Source organism: Falco biarmicus, chromosome Z, assembly GCF_023638135.1.
Source record: "Falco biarmicus isolate bFalBia1 chromosome Z, bFalBia1.pri, whole genome shotgun sequence".
NCBI classification, from domain to species: Eukaryota; Metazoa; Chordata; class Aves; order Falconiformes; family Falconidae; genus Falco; species Falco biarmicus.
Window position 1 is genome coordinate 48797743 of NC_079311.1, and position 10936 is coordinate 48808678.

General features: G+C 38.5%; 1 protein-coding gene across 3 annotated transcripts in view; it reads left to right on the top strand.

The window, feature by feature from the left end:
- MLLT3 (MLLT3 super elongation complex subunit) overlaps window positions 1-7725 on the top strand; it is a 138654-nt gene extending 130929 nt beyond the window's left edge. For 2 of the 3 annotated variants that reach the window (XM_056325078.1, XM_056325080.1), the window contains one exon: window positions 4262-7724. In XM_056325078.1, coding sequence (XP_056181053.1) covers window positions 4262-4393 — 132 coding nt within the window. In that variant the 3' untranslated portion in view covers window positions 4394-7724. Of the gene's footprint in view, window positions 1-4261 lie in introns of all 3 variants that reach the window. The other variant, XM_056325079.1, reaches the window with a different exon arrangement.
- Window positions 7726-10936: the final 3211 nt, after the last annotated feature.

Here is a 10936-nt window from a genome sequence, read left to right on the forward strand (position 1 = left end):
CGAAAACGCTGGCTTTTGAAACTTGTGCTGAGGGATGTGCAAAGGAGAGGACAGGTTTTTGCAATTTCAGTTGTTACCAAGTTCACAGGCATGACAGCAAACAGGAATGCAGCCAAGTTGGAAATGAGAAAAATGTATCTGTCTGAGAATGTGGCTCTTTCCCAAGAAAGGCATTTCTCTTTGAGATGCTTTGTTAAAGGAAGCTGAAATAAATCTGCAAAAAAGAGGGAGGAGGCAGGAGACATGTCGTATTGAACTGCAAGTGCCTGGAAAGTAATCCTGATGTAAAATGACACTTAGAGATATATAAGAACTGTCCAAGAGGGAGAAGGCAAACGGAAAAGAACATTTGACCAAGAAATCAGTCCTGTTAGAGTCACCTGAGCAATTTTTATGTGAATATTGGACAATGCCAAGACAGAAATCGGTCTGAAAATACATTTTAAAAAGAAATATCTCTCCCACCTCTTTCACTGTAAAGAAAGGGCTTGGGATTTGCAGTGATGAGGCTTGTGGGGTTTTTGGGGATTTTGGGTTTTTTTTTAACATTTTAACATCTGTGATTTCCATTGAAATAGTAGGGATAACCAAGTGTGCATCAGATGTTAATACTGCATGTCCCATACATTCAAATTTGGCTGCCTAAAGCTGTGTTTCTAAATCTGCATTTTCAGTGCAGATGATGTTAGCATGACCCCATGAAAGGCAACAAGATTTCTGGTAAGACTTTGCCTTTTATTTTGAGACGTCGGAAGTTGTATCTTCAGTGGGTGAAAAGTTTCCTTAAAGCCGGTGTGCTAGACAGCACAGGCATAAGGAAGAAACTGAGAGTGTGCAGCACTGCTGAAAATTACGTTGCTCGTGTCCACAGCTTAAGTTCAGATGGAAACTGTCCCCTGAGAATTTTCTGCAAGGGGTAGCTTGCAGGTCTGGAAACTATCACATGGCCTAAACTCCTCCATAAATTGAGAAATACACACACACACAGACAGACACAGAGACACATGCACGCACGCACACACACACACACACTTCATGTTTAAAGGCAGACAAATAGTTGTACTATAGTGGATAATGATGAAACTGAGCTGGAGAGACATTATGTAAGAGAGATGTGCATTACAGCAGAAAAGCCAAGCCTGCTACATCAGGAATGAATGGGATACTTTTGTTCTTTGCAGCCTGAGGTCTCGGAATAAAACACTTTAATGCTGTGGTTTTGATATTAGAACTGTCAGGCTTCCTGGCAACTAATCTCAACGTTTATTCTTTTTCAAGTATTTCTGTATAGCATAAGGATGCATATGCTAATACTGTAAGTCATGAATTCCTCATGGACTGGCACACAAGCAGGTGTTTTTCATTGAGCTGTCTGGGTTTATCTTGATACATTTTTGTACCTCCTTTAAAACTTTTGGGGTTCATTTCAGTCCAATTTACCAAGTGCCCTGACATGGTGGCTACATTTCTTGAGGGCTGGATGAGGGATATATTGAAAATGTTTATATTTCCATTGCTCTAGAGCTTTAAAGCCCAAAGCAGAACATGATCAATAGAAATCCTTATCAGTTTTTTAAAATATACAGTGCTGTTTAAAAATGCATGTGTTAACACTTTTATGTAATCTTTGTTTCTAAAGTCAGGCATATTGCTGTGGGGGTTATGAGTGGTGTTATTCTTCTACTGTAATGCAAGGAAGTGTTAGGCAGAATTGTTCAGCATAGCTACGCCTTCATGGCCTCGGCTTCTGCAGACATCTTGTGCAGCCATTTATTTATCGCACAGTGAATGTACAGAGACCAAACCTGAAATTGCATTCCTAATTTTACAGAAAGAGGCTGGATTGACTCATTAGCTTCTCCTTACATGAGGTTCAAGAGAGTGCCTTTCAATGAGAATGACATTCAATGAGAATGACAAATAACACATATCAAAGTTTCCTTCTGGTAACAATCAGTTCTGTCCCATTTGATTTTTCTTCTCTCTTATTAATTGCAGTATAGTAGGAGATGGAAAAGTGTTACCAGAATCTGTGAATCAACAAGTGGACAAAAGAAGTTGGCAATTTTAGATTAAAACTTCCCATATGGAAAAAAATTAAAGCCAAGAGGCACAGGTTTAAATGAATTGTTAAAAAGAGCAGGATTGTTCCTAAGGACTTTCAGAATTTTGGACAGCTGCAAACCAAATTAAACAAGTTTTACTTTCACACACACACACACACACACACACACCTGGTAAATGGAAGGTGATTGAAAAGGGGGATTTTTACTATAACAGGCATTTCCCTCTTATTATTTTATCTTGTTTCCATTCTGTTTAATCCACCCTGGGCTGTATCGTTCTATGCCTTGACAATACACATACTTCATTTATCATCAACATAGTCTTTTCTTCCATGGTCTAAGGAGGAAACCCATCTGCTTTTATCACAAGATGAGGAGTGGAAAATTAAAAAAAAATTAGTTTAAAATCATTTTTCTTTTTCAAGTTGGTGTATTCCTACCAGATTTGTCATTTTAAGGTATGCTCTGTAAGCCATGTGTGCACACGTCTGTATCTACTCCAGCTGTTTGAAAGAAGTTACAGTCAGAGTCATAACGCTCAAACAAGTAAGGACTATCTAGCAGCAGAGTTTTGATGGAGGTGGATGTGGAAGCTGTGGAACTAAATGGGTTTCAGATTGAAGGGTGCAAGCAGGATATGGAGCCCAGTCTAGGTACTGGGGAAGCAATGGTTGGAAGGAATGAGCAGAAGATCTCAGAATGTTCTGTCAGTCCATGACAATACCCAGAGGTCCACTTCAGATGGGGTGCCTTTCTGTGTGCTCACTTGGTGTGTCTGTCCCTTGGAATGAAACAACACAGAACAGACTTAGAGATATGGTCCGCCCTATCTGACAAATAATGCTTTGGCTTTCTGAGATGTTGTGTGGGTTTTTTTAGGTAGGTGTACATTCTAGAACTTCACATATCTGGAGTTACTTGTTAAAGAAATTCAGTGTTGAGTATGACCACTCTTCAAAAATGTAGGCCGCAATTCAGAGACTAAGAAGCAGAAAGCGACAAGTTAGATACGCACTGTTGATTTCACAGAATTACAGAATGGGTGAGGTTGGAAGAGACTTCTGGAGGTCATCGGGTCTGACCCACCCCCTGCTCAAACAGGAACATGTAGAGCCAGTTGCGTAGGACCATGTGAGATGGCCTTTGGCTATCACCAAGAATGGAGACCCCACCACCTCTCTGGGCAACCTGTGCCAGTGCTTGGTCACCCTTACAGGAAAAAAGTGTTTCCTGATGTTCAGAGAGAGCCTCCTGTGTTTCAGTTTGTAACCATTACCCCCTCTCCTGTCACTGGGCACCACTGAAAAGAGCCTGGCCCATCCTCTTTGCACCCTCCCTTCACGTATGTGTACACATTGATAGGATCCACTGTGAGCCTTATCTTCTCCAGGCTGAAGAGAATGGCTTTCTCAGGCTTTCCTCATAGGAGGGGTGTTTTAGTCCCTGTTTTTCTCAACAACATCTGACAGCTCTTCTGTTTCCTGTTTGAATGAAAGCTGTGATTGCAGGTTAAACAGTCGCCAGAAGAAGTGTTTTTTGCCATTGGTAGGAGTCTTTCATGGTTGATTCATTTTTAAAAAAATGATTTAAGTCTGATACTCCAGAAGTAACTGTTAGTATGTGAACTAACAGTTGATGTGAGAGCTCTTGAATAAATTTTCTGTTTGATAAGGACTAGATTGTATAAGGATTTATTTCTTTCCCTTACTTTCAGAAAGACTTATGCCAATTGTTTTCTAAAATAACCTGCTTAGCACTTATGCACATAGTAAATATTCCAGAGATCTACCTGGGGTTCTTTTTATATGTTCGGGCTTGGGGGCTGGGGTGCATGTGCTCATGTTTTGGGGGTTTTTTTGTTGTTTTTTTTAAAGACCAACTAATAAAATATGCAGATTTTGTTTTAACATTTGTAATATATATTCTCAATAGTAACATTTGCTGGAACAGCAGATGGGTAGGCTGACGTTATGGTTGATGATGATCTAAAAAAAACCAACCCTGAGGTACTGTACACTGGATCTTAATGTGTGTCAGAAAGGAAGTGAATGATAAGGATAATGGTTTAACCTGCAAGTATTCGGGCGATTTGGCTTGGTTTATGCCTTTTGTTTCATACTTAGTGGCATGCTAATATATTCAGTAGGCATGTAAAACTTGTGAAATTTTCAACTGCATCTTTTCTTTCCTTTCAGGTAGTAAATCTTATAGAAGAAACTGGACACTTTCATATCACAAATACAACGTTTGACTTTGATCTTTGCTCACTGGACAAAACCACAGTCCGTAAACTACAGAGTTATCTGGAAACGTCTGGAACCTCCTGAGGATTCAGCATCTGGCTGCATCAAAAACTGTTCTTTAAATGACACATTCAGAATGATGCAACCAAAATGGGGAGAAGGAACAAAACAACCGTCTTCAGCTTTATTTTTCCTTAAAGCCAGTCATCATCTCTTAATAAGGGAGAAAAAACGTGACAAGACTCAGAGGACCGCTCTTCTGAAGAAGAAAATACTCTGGAAGAGTTTGCCTGGATAGCCTTGAAAAACAAACACACAAAGACAAAAATACTTGGTCTTAATGAATGTGTATGGTATCATGTATCTCTCTCTGTGGTGTTCCAGTCCACAAGATGAATGCATGTTCAGCACACTGCCTTATTACATAACTGATCTATTTATTATTGCATACATGTATTCTAAAAGTCATTGAATGACACTACCAGATGTTGCAAATAGCGGGGTCCCATGTGTGCTCTTTTCATGCAGTACTATCACAAGCCTGGTAAACCTTATTCATGTTAAAATGCCACTTCTTGCTATCTTTTTCTAGTCACTTAAAACACTACAGTCTTGTTTTCACTTCTGCATTCCAGGAAACAAGATACAAAGTTGAGGACCAAACAGCGGTCCTGTATTTTCTTTCCTATCTGTCACAGCAGGTTGCACTGCAGGTCCTTGGTTCTATCCATTTATTGATCTTGGTCACAGTAGGAAATGCACCAAATAGGATCATATGACTTGCTGTCTAGCCTTAGTGAATAAACCAGTAGGGCTTTTAACGAAAAACTATGTATGCTGTCCTGAATCCAGCATCTTTTCCAGTCTCCATTCTTGTGTCTGTTTTAATGTTACAAAATTAAATATGAGTGAAGGTGTTCTGCAGTATCATCATACAAGAGGAAATACTGGTCCGGTCTTCTAAGAAAGTGTTGTAGAAAATTCTTAATTTGGAGCTATTTATTACTATAAGTTTTAACACTCCTCTGCTGCCATTGTGTAACTAACTTTTACCGTAAAGCTATATGCATAATAGTTTTGTTTGTTCATGTAATATGTGGTCTGCTTAGTTTGTTTTGGGGTTTTGTTTCTGGTTTTGTTGGTTTTTTTACAACTGCTAAATTAAAACCCATTATTTGAAAAGAAAAATTATGTTGTTACACAGTTACATATTGGAATATATACATATGCTATATTGTGTATATATATGTGTGTGTATATATGTGTACACACACCTGTATATATAAACACACACATATACATACCTGCTTTTTAACACTTCCCAGATTTTCTTATCTTTTCAACAAGCCACTTGTGTTTCCAGAAGGATTTCTTGTCTATAAAAATGCGTATTCTGTCATACCATCTGTTACACATTAAAAGCAGGATCCTTGTTTATGCGTGATCAAATGAGAGGATGTGTACTCACTTTCCCATCAAAACTCCGTGCTCTCATATTGCTGATGGTTTCTTGATGAAATCATCATCGTTCTATTAGAAGTTCAAATCCTCCAATGAAAAGAAAATAGAACTAAAATAATACTTCTGGAAGCACAGGTTTATTCAGGTTTACCTGCCTTACAAAATGTATCTTGTTTCTGGACAGGCCAGTATGTAATGTGTATGCTTACATGCCATGTGTAGTCTGTATGTGTAGAGCTGAACAGTAGTATCTGTATGACTTACTGTTTCATGCGCACAGATTGTGCAGCACTGTAAAACTAAATTTTATTGGGGTTATTTCTTATTCAGATGGTAAATTTTAATAGTGTTTCTTTAAGTCCAAAGAAGGTTTTACACTTTACTCTTTTTGAGAGGCAGGATATGGATTGGGCTATGGTTCTTTTTGCTTATTTAAAATGTTGTTTGACCACACTCTGCAGGGAGTCCTTCTCAGGCTTCCCAAGAATAAGTGTACTTTTTCAGTAATGTTATGACTCTTATTGACGATTGGCATGAAGCATACTTGAAGCATTATGTTGTTCTTTTAAGTCTATGTCTTAATGTGCAATTGGGGAGCAGGGTGAGGGGAGGAGGAGCGGGAGTGTAATTGCAAAGTTACTTTTGACATAAGGCAGGTGGTGATGGGGATAGGGAAGGGATGCATGTGAAGGGGATAAACTTCAATTTTTATTGATTATTTTATATGAAAATGTTTGGAAATCTAAAAGAAACCTTAAAAACATTTGTTCTACTAGTGTGTGTTCAACTTCTTATCTTTTAGTTATACCATATACTTATGGACTTCTGTCCACTTTGACTTTTCTAAGTTTTGTGGTAAAAACTCATTTGAGTTTCAGGAGGGGAAGGATCCCATGATTCTTCTAGGACAACTGTTGCATTGTTTTGCTAGAAATGGTGAAATGAATAATTTTACCTTTATAATACCAGATAAGCTCAATTATGCACTGAGAACAGGGTAGAAGAAAACAGCAAATAGGAGAATAGGCATAAAAGGGAGATGACAACAATTACAGCGTCAACTTTGTACTGAATTTCATGCAAATGGTGGATCATCCTTTAACTCTTTAAGTTTTCTGATTCAATGGGAGAAGGAAGAACGTAGTCTGCAGTTGTGTGTGTGTGTGCGCGTTGACTTTCACAAAATTCTGATAAAATAAGAATTACTAAGTGTTGATCTACACTGAAAAAATACAGTAGCTATTTTGATCTAATTTTGTATGCAGAAACAAAATAAATCCTTGTTCACTTAATTTCAGACATTCATATTTCTCTTAAAGAAAAAATAGTAAGATACCCTTCCAAGACTTTAATGTATATGAACATTGATCTTTGGGATGGGTTAGTGTTTTGGCAATAAATGTTTTGGAGTTTTACTTAACATCAGGCAGTTTAAAACAAAGTTACACGTGAGAGTTTGGTTTTGTTGAGGTGACCAGGCAGAGGTCTGCAGTAAGTTGCAATATCTAAAAAAAAAATTTCAGCATGAGTTGCTGTTACCAGAACAGTAGTTATATGCAATAGGAAGGACAGTTTGCATCTCACCACTAACGTTACAACCTCAGAAAGTGGATGTCCAATACGGTTGAGAAGTTTTAATATCGTTTTGTAAGTCTGAATCCACTGAGAGGCTTTACAAAAAATTCATTATCATCTGGATGTTTAGGCCATCTTAGTCCATGCTAAAGAGAAAGAGCAAGAAAGGAGGAAGGGGCATACACTGAAGTGAGGAGAGTCTTCCAAGGTAAAACAAAACCCATGCTTAGTCTTCAGCCTTTGGATCATAAGAAATGGTTGATCATTTCTCTCTCTCTTTTCATGGGTTGTGTGGTTTTAGGTTAAGTCTATGCTTTCAACTTCAGAAGCCAAGTACATACAGTACAGTGCATTTGGAGAGCCCAGTATATTTTTATTAAAATTTCTTTTAGTCTGGAGGATGGAGATTACAAGTTCTTGGGTTTTGCCTGACCCATTCTCCTTCTTTCCCAATCTTACAGTGAAATAAAGTATGTTCACAGTCTGCTTCGGGTCCTTGATCCTTACTTGGCAAGTATAATTTTGTTTTCTTAGAGCTATACTAATGTTTTGGGGTCTCTTGAACAACCCATTGATTCATCTGAAGGAAAAAACTGTTTGGTTGTTGTATGCATTGTCTTACTCTAGGCATTGCTCTGATGGTAGAATGTTTGCTTTGCTTCATGCCATATTTGTCCGTACACATCGTATACCATCTGTTACTAGTTGCAGTTTAACGGTAAACAGTGTATATTTTAGTGAACTCCTGTTTAAGTCTGTAGAGGGACTTGTTACTTTTGTTTGCTCATTGGTCTGTTGATTTGCACTCTTTGCTGTAGTGCAGTACACTGAAACTGAGACTCACAATGAAGTGTCAGCCATAGCAGGAGCTAGCAGGAACTGCAAAAATAAGCAGTGTAAAACATGTTCCAAAGTTTAACTTTGTGTTAAGTGCAAGGCATGTGTTTTTATAAGCCTTAATAGTTTTCTTAATTATTAAGCACTATACAGTAGAATGTAGTGTACGCCAGGAAGCTATTTGGTATACTGTACCGAGAAGCTTTACTGTTGGGCGTAAAAAGCTTATGAACACATGATGGAGACTAAAACTCGTATATCTGTAGTGCTTTTGTGTGTGCTTGGGAGTTAATCAGTGCATTAAGACAGCTAAACCAGTGACATTTACAAGGCTGACTCTGTGTCTGAGCAGATAAATTAACATCAAAGCACAATCACATAAGGGCCTTGAATTCACTTGAGCAGCAAGAAATGCTACTATGATTAGACAGGAAAGAGCAGAGAACAATACCCTTTGTGTGGGGAAGAACTAATTAAAAAAAAAAAAAAAAAGTAGAAATCCCTTAGTAGCTGGACATGGTTCCTTATGTTATCATAGAGAATACAGGTTTTGCCGGTCAGCAGTACTGTCTGCTGTAAGAGTGGCAGTGTGCAGCAGCAGCTTCTTTGGTTCACTGCTGTAATAATTCTGGTGTTGCTGACTTGATGAGAGAGAAGTATTGCAGCATCATACAAAAATCTAAGCTGTCTTATGGTTTGAAATGCTAATGTCTGTGTAACACTGAATATTGCATCTTTTTTATATTCTGTGTTTTACCTCAGCCAGATTGATTCTACTGCAAAGTGATAATCTTGCATTTTTCATTCTTCATTTACTTTTAATTTTTCCAGTCTGGAAATCTGAGCAAAGTCAAATGTAGGTCTGTGAATACAGCAGCAGATGTGTTTTCATCATCATTCAGTATAATTGGGACTGGAAGTAACCCTTTCCTGAATGTTACTTCAAATGGGTCATACATTTTCCTGTGTTCTTTCAGCGAACTGATGCTATAAAAGCTGGAATTTTCAGTAGTAAACTTCACCCTTCTCATCACAGTGAGGAATAAATGATTCCCTTTTATCATTGCTCACAGGGAGACAGAATCAAGGTCTGGGTCCTCTTTAAGACATAGTAGGTTTGTGAAGCTGTCAGTTACATCTTTTTGGTAAGACCTAGAAATAAAGCCTGTCTCTAGGGGAGGAAAAGAAGGGGAAGAAAAATCCTTGGAAAATACTTCCAGTCTGGTAACGGTGTTTTTTTCAAAGTTATATTCCCCTTTCAAATCCTTAGGCATCTAGTACTAGTAGAGAGACTGTTAAGGAAGCAAAGGTATTGAAAAGATAAGTAAGTTGTTTTAAAAGCCTGGCTGCACCATTAATAAGGTCATAATGCTGATACTGCTTTCAGTGCAGGGCAGACATTCCTAACACATGTGGTTTGTGTATCCAGATCTGAGTGGGTGGTCTAGAAAATGGTGCAAAATGCTGCAGGAGAGCTTAGTTTTTGAGCAGTGGTGAGGAGACATTCAGGATAGGCTCAGTCAGCACCACCCAGGCTATCCAAGATAAAGCAATTTTCTTTCTGCTTTCATGAGCAGATAAGTTTTCACTTTGCCTATTCATTTAAATATTTGAGTTCTTTTTTGCAACTATATTAGTCTCCACTCACAAGTTTTATGCTTGCTAGGAACCTGGTTGGGTTTGAGGTGGGGTTATTTTGACGGGTGGTTACTTTCTTTGCATGGGGCATAAGAAGATAGAATTGGAACATGATGGTGACTTGTTATTATTCTCTACTTCTGTCCAACAAGTATAAGTTTCTGAAATGTTTTCCCTCAAAAATCCTCTTACATGTGGGAAGAGGTTAATGCTGCTTTCATTAGTGTCACTTTTTGTTAGCACAGTGTATAATAAGATGATGAATTAAAGCTTCTGTGAAAGTACACATCTAAGATTAGGATGTAGCTTGGTGGAATGCTTGATGGTCTGGTCTGTTGGACCACTGCAAGCAGGGAAGGCTTTTTTTCATTATTATTATAGAAATGTGTGAATCTCAGCCCATGTAGCGAGTGAAGTAAGTGATTGAGGCAGTCAAATACTTTTTGACTGTCTCTTGCCTAAGCTCCCTTGGACAGCTGCACACCACCTATGTAAAAAACAAATTACTGTGAGTAGTGGGATTTTTCTGTGCTGAACAGCCCTTTCTCTTTACATTATCACAGATATCAGGAGTGGGTGGCTAGAATAGACATCTGCTACTGTCTTGCAACTATGGAACAGAATTCTGCAGTGCCTTGCTTTAAGTTGAATTATACTCAGGACTAGCCATGATGTTGGTTGCTCAGATAAATTTTCTTTATCCTTTACTATTTTGCAGTTAAAGATGCCCTCCCACCTCCCCTCTCCCCACCTCCAAAAGAGAGTTGTTCTCTCTCTGTCTCTGCAATGCCTTTCTTCCTTCCTGGTTCACATTCTTAAAATAGTTAATAATAAAACATCAGGACTCAAGCTCTTCCCTTGACAATGTGATGCATTAGACATCTGCTGAACCTTTGATGGCCTAAATCAACACTGGGTCTACAGTTTCTTCTTCAAAAGGAGTTGAAGCAAGGAAAAAGAGATTGATTCTATTTCACAAAACTGTTGAGATTGGAAGGGACCTCCAGAGGTCATCTGGTCCAGCCCCATGGCTTCGTCATGTGAGTCCCATTGGGCTTTTGCCAGACCATTTGGGAAGCTCTTGGTTTTGGGCCTTTCTTATGCACTGAGTGTCCA